Below are 16,772 nucleotides of genomic sequence, written 5' to 3' on the forward strand. Positions count from 1 at the left end.
GTGTTGTTTCACCTAGCTTCTCCTTTACAAATATCTTCAGCTCTCCTTTTCCCTCTCTACTCATTAATGAGTCAATGTGTGCCTCTTCACTTCCTCCATCTCCTTCTATAAACTCATTAATTACTAAAACGGTAAAACCACCAACCCTTAATCTCAATGGTTAAGATTAAATCTTGCCATCTCAAGATCAACTGTGGTGACTTAATCCTTCATTGAGATGACTTAAGTCACTTTTAGAAAAACCACTTTATAACTTTATAAAATTACTTAAGTCACTTTTAATCATTAAATATGAAAGGCCACTTTATAACTTTATAAAATCACATTATAAATAGTGCCTAGGAATTGACATTTACTCAGTCACTTCTACAAGCTAGTCACCACCACTGCAGAAGTATTCCCGAGCCACAATTTCTAACACTATTATCTAGAGTCTATCTTTAACTACCAATCTCTTTTTTAGGTTATCCATCCAAGTCTTTGGACATTAAATGAAGCATATGCATCTAGATGCCTTTGAATTTCCTAACCCACCTAGCTTTCTTGATAGAGAAGTTCAAGAGGACTACGTCATAGAAATCTTTAGCTCTATAACGAAGAGAGTACTTTGCATAAGATAACTTCCCATCCTCATGGTTGGGTTCCCGCATAACAAATTTCAATTTACAAAAATTGGAATCAGTTATGATTTCACACAAGGATATAAGGTGTTGCTTGGCCTTTGTCTGATGATTATCCATGGAACTGACTCCTTATAAATGTTACATGTGTAGCCATATAAACACAACATCAAACAAGAACCTTCCAAGGTTCATTACAATTTATCTACATATCTTCCACTGCCCATTTATCTGCCAAAACCTCCCTGTGTTTTGATATTTGTCAAATCAAGCTCACCCTTTTCTCTCAGGAGTGTGCTGTTGATTTTTGAGTAGCTTGGGAGGTATTGCAAGCCCTAGGGTTCAGAGTTTGGAGGGTGAAGCACCACAAGAGTCATTTGTGGGCTTGAAACCCAAGGTTGGGGTTTTGCACCCATTATTGTTTGGGCCAAAACCATGGATCATTTTGGACATGTGATGGATGGATATGATAGAGCACAGCACGGAGAATCCAACGCTTCGAGAATCGTCAAATTCTGAGATGCCCTTGATGAGTTATGAATTTTTAAGTTAATAATTGGATTTTTGGCACATATGTCATGTAGGCTTAGTTTGCATGTGCCAAAAGACATGTCTATTCGTTGAACCTTCTAAAGTGTATAAATAGGAGCCGTGTGAGGCTCATTCAGAGCATCCAAGTGCAACAAATCACAAAGGAACACATATGTTTTGGGCCGTGTTGTTGCACAGAATGTCTAGGCATCGTGACAACGACTCAGATTGGGGGCTGTCACACTGATCCCCAATCACTCTATTTGAGTTGTCTCCCAATAGCAAATTAAGGGGGGTGGACCCTATGAAAATGGAAAAATAAAAGATTAGTTGGGAACCAACCAATTCGGGAGACAGCTAAGCAACCAATACTTGTTTTAGATTGCACAAGATTTTAAGGATTCAAAATGATTTGAAGAAAGTGATACCAGTGCATTGTGGAGTCAACTATCTTGCGAAGAAAATAAGGTTCAAGTAAAGGATGGGAAACTGTTGCCGAAAAGATTCGACTGTCTCATATGCAAATGCAAAATTAAAACTATGTGAAATGCAAGGACTTGGTTAATTTTAGTTAAATGAGAGCCTAAAATTATTTCTGAAATATGTCTTAAATGTTACTTAAGGCTTAAAAAGGTGGTGATCTAAATGTGAAAGTAGGTACTTATACTAGCACTGCAAAATGTAAAATCTGCACAAATAATTACTGAAATGCACAATGGACTGAAATGTAAAATGCTGGAATAAAACACCTTTAAATTCAAAAATTCATTTGTATGAAATAGCCAACCAAGATCATTAGATGCATAAGTAAAACTAGATTAGTCCTACATACATAAGTATGTAAAAAACAAATGAACTTCAGAAATTAAACTAAATATTTTAAACTCAGATCACATTAATGAAATATTAGTCTAGTAATCTGCTTTACATCAAATGTTAAAACCAACAATATATTCTAAAACAACAGTCCTGTAACCATACAATATTCAGAAATTTCTATGTATAACAGAAGAAAATTTTAAATGACAAACTGATAACTACAATTCAGAAAATTTCCGAGTTTAATTCTTTCTGATCTATTGATGTATTGGATCTAAAACACTCAGAAATAAACTACTAAACAGCAGTGAAACAATTTGCAGAAGTTTGTTTGCAAAAGTTACTGAAATTAACTTCTATTCCTGCAATTAAACAACAGTCAAAATGTAAATTAAATCTGCTACTAAATTCAGAAAATTTCCGAGTTTAATTCTTTATGATCTATTGATGTATTTGATCTAAAAACTCAGAAATAAACTAATGAAAAATAGTAAAACAACTTTCAGAAATTTGTTTGCAAAAGTTACTGAAGCTAATTATATTTCTAAAATGTAATGCAGTGAAAGATGAAAACTAATTTGCTGCTAAATTTCAGATAACTAAAATTTTATGTCAGTATTAACCTTGCTTTCAATTAGATCAATGAAAAAGGTAAGGGTTTAGAAGATGTGCACCAGTCATCCCTTAGGGGCTTGAAGACACTTGAAGATATGCTGCCCGAATCACTGAAAAATCATCAACTCAGAATTTTTTTTGTGAAAAACTTTGTTAAAATATTTTTGGGAAATTTTTAGGAAAAAATTTAAGAAAAATTAGTGAGAGAATTTTGGTGAAAGAGGGAAGGCCATAAGGCTGAAAGGGAGGCCGAGAAAGAGGCTGGAGATGGCCAGCGCAGGGCCTCAAGGCCCTAAAATTTTTTTGCCCACGATCTTCTTGAAATTTATCTTCAACCTGCAAACAAAATGGAGATGCCCTCCGGGGCTTAGATCTCTCTCCGGAATCCACAAAAATCACCTGCAATTTTCAGATTTGTTCCTGTACAAATAAAAGATAGAAAAAACCCCAAAGCATGTATATACAAAAATATGAAATACCCAAAACCCCAATGAATTAAAAAAATTGATATTTACAAATCTACAATAATATTCTACAGATCTTACAGATCCGCAGATCAAAGCCCTCTATCAGTTAGATTTAAACAAATCTTTGTAGAATATTTAGAAATAAATTTGAAATTTTAAAGACGCAAAAGCCCAAGAAAAACCCTGCAAGTAAAATATTCTATAAAACGACTTAAGAAATTAAAAAAATAGTGGGCTCTTTTAGATTTTGTAAACTGAGAGTCAGTTGCTCGAACTGAGGACTTCCCCAAACTCCCAAATTCTGAATGATAACTTCTGCACACTTAAATTTGCTTATTAGATTAATAGAGATTTGAAAAATGATCATAAAATTATCAAGAAATAGAGATACCTACTACTTCTATCAAATTAAAATGATATTCCAAAAACGCAGAAATTTGTGCAAGATACATGTACACAGATCAATCATCAAAGGATATTAATCAACAAATGCAAATAAAAGCAGCAAAGTATTAAGAACAATAATACTACATAAATCTGAAAGAGGAACACCACGATCTGAAACCCTAAAGTAACCAGAAAAAAGTTACAAGAGCTTTCTTAGAGCAAATACACGATTCAAAATTCGGATGCAAATAATGGAGAGAGACCCCTCATTTATAGGAAAATTCTCCAACGGCTAGTTGGCTTGATCCTTGTCAAAGCAATTTCAACTGTTGATGAAGATCACACCGTTGAAATAAAGTTACTTTTTGAGGAAATTCGAATTTCACTTTTAATTTCCTTTTGATTAATTCAAAAATGATTATTTTGAGTTAATTGCTGCAAAAGTTGACTCTGACTTAACTACTATGGCCCAAGGGTTCAAAATATCTTGAAATTTTCAATATTCCCTTGGCCGAGGACTTCCAAAAATTAAAAACTTTAAAACCCACGAATTTTAAATGTTGGGGAATTTAATTTTTCCTAGGACCTAAATTAATTAAATTTCTGGCTTTAGCATTTTAATTTATTTTAGCCAGAAATTTTAATTAATTAACTCATGAGGGGATTATTAATTTTTCCAAACCTCTAATATTTAGCCATGGTGTCTAACTATAAGGGACTACGCACTAAATATTTTTTATATGAAATATTACATTTGTGATCCATGAAGGGGGAACACCTGTTTGTTATAGACTCTCAATAATTACCCATTTCTGCGACACAAAATAAGATCTAGTAGACTAAGTGACTTGTAATAAAATAATTTAACCAAATAGTTAGAATTATTCTCAAATCACTTTTACAGAGACTGATAATTAACACTAGGACCCATTTAAAATCCCGACGACAAAATCCACTTTAGCTTTGGGGTGAGGCTGGAGGGAAAAACTTTGCCAATCATACGTGTTTAGAAACACACATGAATTGGTGAGACTAAAAACCTCCTAGGATAGAAATCGCCATCAGAAAAATAAATTTACCTAGGTTGTTAAATACATTTGTCTTACTAGGATCATTTACATTATAAAATGCATAATGGGTTTACAAAACTCCAGTGTACATATAGCTGATAATGATGAATTTGTGGATCATTTGAGTGCTCAGACACAATGGAAATCCATGCGCGAAAAGATGTATAGCTATGGGGTAGTTGACATGGAGTGGTCAACAAGCCGCATATTTGAGGAGCAGACTTCAACAAAGATTAAGAGGAGCCATGTGTATTTCTTGTGACTGTTGAAGGCCAAGGGTGATCTGTGGAGGAGGCTGAATAGTTATGGAACAATTTGTGCATAGATGTGAGGGCAGATTTCCTGTTTTAGGGAGCCGAGATACTCTGTGTGCAGGCCGAGGCATTTCTAGGCAGTTTGGTGTAGAAATAGAGTGTGGACAGACCTCCAAGTGAAGCTGCAATCCTGTACAACAGTGGAGAGGATGGGCCGCAGTCCTGTACCTTAGTTAGAAGGTGGCCAAAAGGCCTTAATAGTGGCTGGAACATTCCTTAGAGGCCAACGTATGGGAGCATGAAGATAAGGAGGGGAGGCCACAGTATTTAGGAGGTTGTTGGTGCATTTTTGAGAGGGCCAATAGACTGTTGAGAGCCCTAACCAGGAGCAGAGGATACAACAGAGAAACATCAGCCCTAAGGTATGTATTGATGATGTGTTCAAAGGTGATTTGTTGGTCCTAGTTTGGACAGTTGGATGGTATATTTATTAGCAGCCTGTGGTAGCCATTTGGAGGGCTTATCTTGGTGGATGAAAGCCTATCCTATAGTGTAGATCTTGTAGTGAAGTATTGGGTGCCATTGGATTGGTGGAGGGTAGCGTGTTGGCTACCCAAAGTAGCCCTTGACAAGTAGTCATAAAGTGACGTTGACAGTTGAAGGTTGGGTGAACATTGGAGCATAATGTGCGACACTTTGATGGAAAAAGGTGACTGTTAGATTGGCAGATTGGAGCTCAGTTGATGGCCAGCCTAGAAGAGCATATTGGATCAGCCTGTGTTCATTGTAGCATAAGTGACTTGTGGCAGTGATAGGTGGCAGTCATTCTGAAGACTCTATGTATTGTCTCTTGATGGACTAAGGGGCAGCCAGAGAGTAGAACGGAAGCGAAAGACCAGTAGGACGAGATATGACATATAGACTGTAGCGAGATTGTCATTGTATCTTGTATCCCTTGTATGAGAACCCTAGACTGTTGTAGTACTCAGTTTAATATAACGAAGGTCGAGTTTCTAAATTCAGGCTTCTGTGATCCATAATGAATTAAGAAAAATCTTTCGGTAGAAATCACATAAGATAAATTTTTGGCTGCCATGTTTCGAACCAATAAGTGTGGTTCATCATCAGGACTAGATGAAGAGGTAGACCATGGTAAAGGCTTAAATAGAGAGCAATGTAGAGACCATAATTTCAAGTGAGACCCTGAAGATTGGGTTGTTTTACATATTTGTACAATATTTTGTAAAAAGTTGTCTATACTTGTGCATGTGTGATTTACTGCTTTATATTGTTCTGCTGTGCAAAGTAGTTTTGTTGAGATTCTTGGTTTGGTAGTGTTAGAGATTCTAAGATTCTATCCTAGAACCAAGATTGTGAAAATTCAACATGTGCAAGTGCCCTAGGCAACTGAATGGAGGCCCCTCCTCCCTCCATGTTTTCCCTTATTGGAACTTGTCAAAACATTTGCTCCAATTTCTTGTAGTTGGGCAAACACAGGAGGAATGGTTCACATACTCTAGTGCAACTATTTTGTCTACGATATTGACTTGCTATTTTTAAAGTTATCCTTGAAATTTGGTTAAAACCCAATTCCATAAATCCTTTGCTGATATGTCAATGTCATAGGGAATTTCCAAATACTTGATTCTCTATCCTGTCTGTGTAAACTTCCTTTTCTTATCAAGCCACTTGTGAGGGTCTTTTTGACCAATTAGTAGATATTATGTCTATCCTTCACTTGCCACATCTCCAGCTGCTCCGGAAAAAGTATCCTGACAGATCAGCATTCCTTTGACAGCTCCATTACTGGCTAGACTTGTTCAAGTCGATGCTTCATTCCATATGTTCACTCCCTGTTCAAACTGATGAATTAACTTGCTATTGGCAAAATTGTTGCTCACCTTATAATCAATGCATGGGGATAGTAGTAGTATGAATAGACATTGATGGAGGAGATAACAGGAGAGAAGAAGACAGAAATTATATCCATGTTAAAATACTATAACATAGCAAATTAAACAGTTATCTACCACATAGAAGAAGACAAAATGAATCTTCATCAATGCCCATACTTAGTTTCTGGGACAATTTATTAGTCTCCAAAAGTGCAGTTCTTGTTGTATTCTTGAGACTCTAATCGAGTGTTGATTTTCCATGTTTATTGTTCATTATATAAGGGACCCTCGTTTATGTACTTGAAACTATGCATGCTGTCTTCAAGGTGCAAATCTATGGTTGCATTCATTGCCGAGTGTTTTAGTACAAATCAGTCAAATTGGTATATGATTTTGAAAACATTCTAAATTGCCTATTTAGTCATTCTATATTTTGCTACTGAACTACATTGATTAACTTCTAAATGCCATGTCCATTAACAAATTTTAATTGTAATTTTATTGCTTTGTAAGCAGGGCACTTCAATCAGTGTTTCGTGGTTATATGAATCTAAAACACCGATTTTTGGGTCACCAGCTGTGGAGTCTTGCACTGGTTATGGTATTTATCTGTTCTGACTATAGTGTATAAGACAATGTTTGGTTCTTTGTTACTGTGGATCATTCTGAATTTTTTCATGCTTAGATGGCTGGAGAGATTTAGCCCTGACTCTTCTTTCTAATCTGCGATTTTTTCAATTTTTTAAGGGTCATCTAGATCTATGTTTTTGCAGCCATGGAAATGACAGTTTATTAGCCGTCAAAGAATAGTTTATTAGATGCTTAAACCTGGAGTAACTTTCAGAGCTAAAAAAGAATGTTTAATCTGATATCAATGTCATATTTTCCATGAGATGTAAAATAGTTCTTACTGTTGTCATGTTCGTGGCCAGTGATATGTACCATGGTGAGTGGAAATGTCATTGCTTTATCCACAACTGGCGTATGCGTTTGGCAGGTGAGTCATAAACTTCCATTTAATGACTGTATAAACTGATAATGTAATTCCATAAAAAATAAATATATTTTGATCGTGTTCAACATTTAGAATTGTACAGTGCTAAGAATTTATCCATAGTTTGTATTTATTGAATTTCATAAACACATTACAAGGAAGAGGTGATTATCTTTTCTTGTATCCAGATAATCAAATGCAACCACAGGAGAAACCTTAGAGCTTGGAGGTATTTCAAGATGTTCTGGTTGACAAACTTAACCCTACAAGGCAACTTGTAAATTATGGAGAGTTAAAATGTATAGCTAAGGTTTCGAGATTTTGTGGTCAGTTTTGTATAATTGAAATCCTTCATATTTGGTTTACTGGTTAAATGAATCTAAATTAATTCATTATTAGATTGTTGGAATTTCTAAGTCTATCCATTCGAAATTCTTCCCGTACTCTCTGATTTATTTTTTACTACTTGTTCAGTTACTTTAACAAGTTATTTACCATGTAAATACTACAAATAAATACAAGTACAGTATCAACAGATACAGATCATAAAATGAAAGAAACAAGTACACAAGTGACACCGTTGTTTTTAGACTAATGTCCTCGGAAAAACCTAATGCGGGAAAACCGGTGCAACTATTCAGAGGGTTTTATTATTATGCAGTTTCAGAATACAACCAAGGTGCCAAAAATGGCTTACCCAACAGAGAATGCTCTCTGCAGTAGTACCTCTCAGTCGGAGATAGATATTCTGGCTAAATCACCCGATGAACGATCCCACAACAACAATACAACGTTCTGTTGCTCTGCGTCACCCTATCCAGCACTCCAGCTCCAATCTGTCCCACAAAATCTCCCAGCGCTGCCTCTAGGGTTTGCGTCAACCTCTCTGGCCCAGCGTTAGCCTCTTGGGGCTTTGCGTCAGCCTATGGAGCCTTTGCATCTCACACGTTGGCCCTCCTTAGGCTCTGTGCAACTCCTAGCTGCCTCTGTGTGGCCTCTGGTTGCCTCTGCATGGCCTCTAGCTAGCTTTGCGTCAACAATCTCCTGGCTTCTGCGCTGATGCTCCCAGTACTCACTCTGCCTCTCTACTATGTGTTCACTGCCTCTCAGCTGCAACTCAAATCACTTCACTCAATTTCTTCAGCAAACCCTGCCCCAAAAAATCGAGTTCTTGATCTCTCTTCGTGTGTTCTCCAACTAACTCCCAAGCCTCCTCTTATACTTTTCTCGTTGGTTCATCAACGGCCGAAATTAAATCTCTAATCAAAGACTAAGATTAGATTTGGCTTGATCCATGACTTTTGGACCATTCTAACTCAGTTTTATATTAATTCACATTAATATTTTATTTTCCTAAGTTTAGAATTAGGAACTCCATTAAAAATATTAATTATTTTAATATCTCCCAAACTGGTTAGATTCTGTCCAAACCATTTTTGGGTTTTGGAGATCTCATGTGCTATAGCCTCTCCACCAATTTTCGTGGCTAGAGCACATCCGATGCTACCGAAAATCAACACTCCCTCTTAGCGAGGACTGTGCTCTAGTAATACTCAATGAGTATCACCCTGATCATCTATTATCGGTCCTTGTGCTGATGCTAGGCCTCCCCGCCCAACATCCTCTACACTGTTGCATCATGTACTGCTACCCATGGCCCTACCACTGCCACTGCTACATTCGTATGGCAGCTCCCTCTGCATCTATGCTACTGCCCATGGCCCTACCACTACCACTGCTGCATCTGCACTGCATCCTCTCTCATCATGGTGCATCGTTCTGCCCATAGCACTGTCACTACTAATTGCTGCACTGCAACTCCGTTACTAAGAAGTAAGTAATTGATCCTCCCAATTCTGACATCACTGTCAGGCTAGAAACACTCCCGATGCTGAAGCTCCCTCTGTCCCTGACAAGTGTTCCCTCTCTGACCTCTGCGCTGCTGCAACAAATCTATTCATCTCGAACTGCTGTCTCATGTTGTCCTGGGACTCTTTTACTGTAGCGCCCTCTGTCGCTTCATCTACATTTGACTCTATTGACATTTGCCAGTCCTGCTACTCCTCTTCGGGGCTCCCGTAGCAAGGTATAATCCAAGAGGTTGGGTACCTCGAGGATCCTGCCCATCATTGCCTGTAGTCTGTCTGACTACAGATCGATGTCTCCCCACTTCCTCTCACGAGGTGCATGAGCACTCATGGCACAATTGTCATTAGTCTCCACTTCCTTCTCCACCTTAGCCAGCACAACCTTGGTCTCAGAAGCCTCTCCCTTGCTCTTCTTCCTAGGACATTGGTTCGCATAGTGACCCAGTTCCCCACAATGGAAGCACTTGACCTTGGAGAGGTTCTTCTTCTTTCTTTTCTCTTGCTTTCCCATAGATGCAAGAGCCGCATCTTCTTCTTCCTCCTTCTTGATTCTGACCCCTTTTCCACTACTCCCCGCCTTGGACACCTGTGTGCTCTCTTCTTGACAAAGAGCTGCCCACAATTCCTCCCAATCTGGAAGGCTTGTCCTGCCTAGTATGCTCTGGACAAATACCTCCCAATCCTCTGAGACTGTGTTCAATGCAGTCCTCACCATCAATTCCTGATCTGGTGTGGCCCCTATGGAAGTTAGCTAATCACGAATCTCCTTCAATCCACCGAGGAAGACATCTGTCTGCTCTCCTTTCTGCATCTGATATGACCGCAGTTGATTTTCAAGTAACATCCTCCTCTGCACAGAGGTATGCTGGTACAATTTCTTCAGGGCTTCCCACATCTCATTTGTCGTTTCCTTCTCGGCAATATGTGGCACCACATGGTCCTTGACAAGTTGACACCATCAAGGATGATGCACTTCGCCTTGGCCATTTCCTTCTCGTACTTGTCATTTTCAGCTAGGTCAACTAGGATCGCTGTCGTTTTCAAGGCGAAGTGTTTGATGCGATCCCTATTGGAATTTCTAAGTCTGACACGTTAGAAACCGTTCATGCACTTTACTGATTTATTCCTACCTAATTGTTGTGTTAATTAACAAGTTATTTACCATTTAAATATTGGAAATAAATACAAATGCATGCTCAACACATTACAGATCATCAACTGAAGGAAATAGAAACAAGCACACAAGTGACACCGTTGCTTTTGGACTAATGTCTTCGGAAAAACCCAATGCGGGGAAACCAGTGCATCTATCTAAGGGTTTGATTTATTAAGCAGTTTCAGAATACAATCTGGGTGCCAAATCCGGCTCACCCAACAGAGAAATCTCAGCAGTAGCACCTCTCTACTCGGAAGCAGATATTCCAACTGAAACCCCAGATAAACACTCAAGCAGCTCCACAGCTCCAATCTGCCCCACGAAACCCCAACGTCAGCCTCTAGGGACTGCGTCAGCCTCTCTCTGGCCTAGCGTTAGCCCAACGTCACTCTGGCTTGGCCTACGTCAGCCTCTTGAGGCACTGCGTCAGCCCTCTGGCCCTCTGCGTCAACCACGCTAGCCCTCTGAGGCATTGCACAGCTCGTAGCTGCCTCTGCGTGAGCCCTGGCTGACTCTGTGTGAACCCTTGGCTGCTTCTGCGTCCGTCTCTCCGGCTACTGCGCTGATCTTTCCGGTGCTATCTCTGCCTCTTTTCTTTTGTATTCATTGCCCCTTGGCTACAACTCCGATCACTCTCTCAACTTTCTCAACAAACCCAGCCCCAGGAAGTTGAAATTTTGATCTCTTGGTGTGTTCTCCAAGTGACCCTCAAGCCTCCTCTTATACTTTTCTTATTGACAAATCAACGACTGAGATTAAGTCCCTAATCAACGGCTAAGATTGGGTCTGGCTTGATCCATGTCTTTTGGACCATTCTAACACAGTATTATATTAATACACATTAATATTTTATTTTCCCTAATTTTAGACTTAGGGACTCCATTAAAATATTAATTATTTTAATATCTTCCAAACTATTTAAAATCTACCCAAACACTTTCTGGGTATTGGAGATCTCATGTGCCTTAGCCTCCCCACTAATTTTCATGGCTAGAGCACATCCGATGCTACCCGAAATCAACACTCCCTCTTAGCGACCACTGTGCTCTAGTAATACTCCTCATTGAGCGTCACTCTGATCATCCAACATCGGTCCCTGTGCTGATGCTAGGCCTACTGCCCAACATCCTCTACACTGCTGCATCCTGTACTGCTACCCATGGCCCTGCCACTGCCATTGCTGCATCTGTACTACAACTCCCTCTACATCCGTGCTGTTGCCCATGGCCCTGCCACTGCCACTGCTGCATCTGCACTGCAACCCCTCTCATCATGCTGCATCGTGCTACCCATAGCACTACCACTGCTAATTGTCGCACTGCAACCCAGTTACTGAGAAGTAAGTAACTGATCTCCCAACTCTAACATCTCCATCAAGTTAGAAACACTCCTGATGTTGAAGCTCCCTCTGTCACTGATAAGTGCTCCATCTCTGACCTCTGCACTGCTGCAAAAACTCCATGCATATCGCACCGTTGTGCTCCTCTCTATGCCATCCTACACTAGTGCAACACTCTCGTGCCTCTCGCACTGTTGCAGCTTGCTAGCGTCGTGCTGTGCTGGGAATCCTGCACTGTAGCTCCCTCTGTTGCTCCATCCGCATCCATCTCTACAGAAATCGCCAGTACTGCTACTCCTCTTTGGGGCTCCCGTAGCAAGGTCTAATCCAAGAGGCTGGGTACCTCGTGGATCCTGCCCCTCATCACCTGTAGTCCTCCTGACTATAGCTCGATGTCTCCCTACTTCTTCTGAAGTGGCACATGAGCACTCATAGCACAATCATCGTGTAAGGACTGAGCTGATGTAAAGGACCATTTCTGAATCTATAAAGATTTACTGAACTGTAAATATTGTAAGGAGTTTTTATAGAGCTATCTATTTTAAACAGAGTATGAAACTTTAAGAAAAATTTATGTTCTAAATTTATGCGAAACTTCATATGACTAATTGCTTGATTCAATGATAAGTACTTACTTGGTCTGCTGCGAATGTCTGTTGCGGATGAAAATGTTTCAGAACTCCTCCAGTTTGCTCCCATTTACCAAAAGACTGAAACCACCCAGCGAAACTGAGCAGAACCTCGCTACTCAGTCCAGTAAGCTTCTCAGTTGAAGCAGATTGTTCCCCCATGCCCAGAAACCTCAGAACAACCAGCTCTCCTTCCGTAGGTAACTCAAGTTTATTTCTTCAGTATCCCCTTCGTTCTTCCTTCTTCCTCCCGATTCCCCCTTCCCAAACTCTTCCTTCTAGTTTATAAACTAATTCTTGGCGGTGGCCGTCCTTCCTCCAGCACCCACCGCTTCATTTCCTCATGACACCCTTCCCATGTCGTGTCATATGCATTTCTTTTAAAAAAGGTATATTGATTTTTAATTAACTTTCCTTTTTCTAATTTTATTTTAATATAAAGGTTAGACTTATATTAAAATACTTTGTCATTAGTTTATTTTTATTATTTTATTAATTGATTAATATAATTTATTTATTTAAAAATTATTTAATATTACTTTTATAAATAGGTCGTTACACATCGTCTGTGTCCACTTCCTTCACTGCCCTTGCTGTCGCTGCCTTGGTCTCGGAGGCCTCTCCCTTACTCTTCTTCCTTGGACACTAGGTCGCATAATGACCCAACTCCCCACAGTGGAAGCATTTGACCTTGGAGAGGTCCTTCTTTCATTTTTCCTGCTTTCCCTCAGATGCTAGGGCAACATCTTCCTCCTCCTCCTTCTTGATTTTGATCCCCTTACCGCTGCTTCCCGCCTTGCTCAGCGTTCTCATCTCTTCTTGGCGAAGAGCAACCCACATTTCCTCCCAATCTGGAAGGGTTACCCTACCCAGTATGCTCTGGACAAACACCTCCCAGTCTTTTGAGACTACGTTTAGGGTTGTTCTCACCATCAATTCTGGATCCAGCATTGCCCCTATGGAAGTCAGCTGATCCCGGATCTCCTTCAATCGATCAAGGAATGGTTCAATTTGTTCTCCCTTCTGCATCTGGTATGATTGCAGCTGATTTTCTAGTAATACTAGCACGTGTTGATTTGGGATAACATCGAATGTGCTCTAGCCACGAAAATTGGTGGAGAGGCTAAAGCACATAAGATCTCCAATACCCAGAAATGGTTTGGGCAGAATCTAACCAGTTTGGGAGATATTAAAATAATCAATATTTTTTATGAAGTCCCTAAGTCTAAACTTAGGGAAAATAAAATATTAATGTGAATTAATATAAAACTGAGTTAGAATGGTCCAAAAGTCATGGATCAAGCCAGTTCTAATCTTAGTCATTGATTAGAGACTTAATCTCGGTTGTTGAATTGTCAACGAGAAAAGTATAAGAGGAGGTTTGAGGGTCACTTGGAGAACACACCGAGTTGATCAAGAATTCGATTTTCCTGGGCAGGGCTTGCTGAGGAAATCGAAGGAGTGATCAGAGTTGCAGCTGAGGGGTAGTGAATACAGAAGCAGAGAGGCAGAGAGGGTACCGGGAGCATCAGCGCAGAAGCCGGGAGAAAGGGACAGAGCTAGCTAAAGGCCACGCAGAGCCAGTCAGAACCCACGCAGAGGCAGCCAGGAGCTGTGCAGTGCCAGAGAGAGCCAATGTGGGTGATGCAGAGGCTCTAGAGGTTGATGCAGTGCCTCCATAGGCTTACGCATAGCGAGTTGGGGTGACACTGGGCTAGAGAGGCTGACGCAGTCCCTAGAGGCAGACGCTGGAGATTTTGTGGGGCAGATTGGAGTTAAGAACTGTGGGATTGTTCATCCGGGTTTTAGCTGGAATATATGTCTCCGACTGAGAGGTACTATTGCTGAGATCATTCTCTGTTGGGTGAGCCTGTTTGGCACCGAGATTGTATTCTGAAATTACTTAATAATAAAACCCTCAGATGGCTGCACCAGTTTTCTCGCATTGGGTTTTTCTGAGGACATTAGTCCAAAAACAACGGTGTCACTTGTGTGCTTGTTTTTCCTTCAGTTGATGATCTGTAATGTGTTGAGCATGTACTTGTATTTATTTTCAGTATTTACATGGTAAATAACTTGTTAATTAAACAGAACAAGCAGGTAGAAATTACATGGTATCAGAGCGTGGTTGCAGATCACAGGAGAACTGAAGGCATCAACCGAGCAGAGCAGCAGCAACAAAAACAACTATCCCAAGTGACAGAAGTTGTTCCTAGCGGAAAAGCAGCAAGGAAGAGGTGACGCAGTGCCTGTGTCATCAAGTGTGAGACAGGAGAAGGATCAACATAGTGGCAGAAAGGAGCAGACCTAACCTACGCAATGCCTGGTCATTTTTCTCAGTGAGGAAGGATTGACGCCCATGGCCGTGAGGTGTGGATTTCGCTGGTGCCGAGATTGTGCAAAGTCTAGAGGCTCTAACCTTCTGTTTGCTGGGGCATAGGAGGCTGTGGAGAAGTTGCGGAGTGAAGCTTGTGGGGTACTGTGGTCAGAACAGTACTTAACAGGGCAAGACCAAGGAGGAGGGAGTAGCTATCGAGGATTTCTAGCCAAGAAATCCAAATCAGTGGTGCAGCTACACTAACGATCGCAGTGGGGCATCTCGATATTGGCAAAGGGGTTTCCAGAAGGGAAATCGAGGCTCAAAGAAATTCACACCAAGAACTTCCAAGAGGGAAGTAGAGAGAATCGAAAGAGTCAAAAGAGGAGCAGCGAGATGGCAGTGAATGAGGTAAGAGATCAGGACACACTGGACAGAGCCTCAAACTTCGTAGTCTAGAAGGCCAGGATCTAGTCCGCTCTAGACAGAAATTGTCTCAAGGATCCCAGTTGACCCGTCTGAGAATGATAAGTACGAGGAGGCAATGGCGAGGGCCAAAAGCATCATCTTTGACGGGGTCAAGGACCATGTAGTACCACATATTGCCGAAAAGGACATGGCAAATGCAATGTGGGAGGCCCTGATGAAATTGTATCAATATACTTTCGTGCAAAGGAAGATGCTACTAGAAAATCAGTTGCGGTCATATCAGATGCAGAAAGGAGAACAAATCAACATCTTCCTCGGTTGTTTGAAGGAGATTCGGGATCAGCTGACTTCCATAGAGGCCATGCCGGATTAGGAATTAATGGTGAGGACCACATCGAATGCAGTCTCAGAGGATTGGGAGGAACTGTGGGCGGCTCTTCATCAGGAAGAGATCATAACGCTAACCAAGGCAGGAAGCAATGACAAGGGGGTCAGAATCAAGGAGGAAGAGGAGGATGCTGCCCTAGCATTTGAGGGAAAGCAGGAGAAACAAAAGGACCTCTCCAAGGTCAAATGCTTCCATTGCGGGGAACTGGGTCATTATGCGAGCTAGTGTCCGAGGAAGAAGAGAAAGGGAGAGGCTTCTGAGACCAAGGCTGTGCTAGCAAGGGCGAAGAAAGAAGTGGAGACAGATGATGACTGTGCAGAGTCGAGGTACCCAACGTCTTGGTTTATACCTTGCTACAAGAGCCCCGAAGAGGAGTAGCAAAACTAACCGAGATGTCAGATTTGGGAGATCAGTTACTTCTCAGTAACTGAGCTGCAGTGTAGCAGTTAGGCAGTGGCAGTGCTATGGGCAGCACGATGCAGCATGATGAGAGGGAGTTGTTGTATAGATGCAACAGTGGTAGTGGCAGGGCCATGAGTAGCAGTACATGATGCAACAGTGTAGAGGATGTTAGGCAACAGACCTAGCATCAGCACAAGGACCGATGCCGGATGATCAAGGTGATGCTCAGTGAGAAGTATTACTAGAGCACAGTCCTCGCTAAGAGTGAGTGTTGATTTGGGGTAGCATCGGATGTGCTCTAGCCACAAAATTTGGTGAAGAGGCTAAAACACATAAGATCTCCAATACCCAGAAATGGTTTGGGCAGAATCTAACCAGTTTGGGAGATATTAAAATAATTAATATTTTTAATGGAGTCCCTAAGTCTAAATTTAGGGAAAATAAAATATTAATGTGAATTAATATAAAACTGAGTTAGAATGGTCCAAAAGTCATGGATCAAGCCAGATCTAATCTTAACCATTGATTAGGGACTTAATCTCGGCCGTTGAATTGTCAACGAGAAAAGTATAAGAGGAGGCTTGAGGGTCAC

General features: G+C 40.7%; 1 protein-coding gene across 1 annotated transcript in view; it reads left to right on the forward strand.

Annotated features, from left to right (window-relative positions):
- The window catches only part of LOC149250647 (putative acyl-activating enzyme 19), a 467,065-nt gene that overhangs the window by 371,396 nt on the left and 78,897 nt on the right, over positions 1-16,772 (forward strand). The window contains 2 exon segments of the mRNA XM_089459163.1: positions 7,175-7,259; positions 7,591-7,655. Coding sequence (XP_089315289.1) covers positions 7,175-7,259; positions 7,591-7,655 — 150 coding nt within the window.

Source organism: Pinus tabuliformis, chromosome 7 (assembly GCF_031772625.1).
Source record: "Pinus tabuliformis cultivar Carrire ecotype Pingquan chromosome 7, CPIR1, whole genome shotgun sequence".
NCBI classification, from domain to species: domain Eukaryota; kingdom Viridiplantae; phylum Streptophyta; class Pinopsida; order Pinales; family Pinaceae; genus Pinus; species Pinus tabuliformis.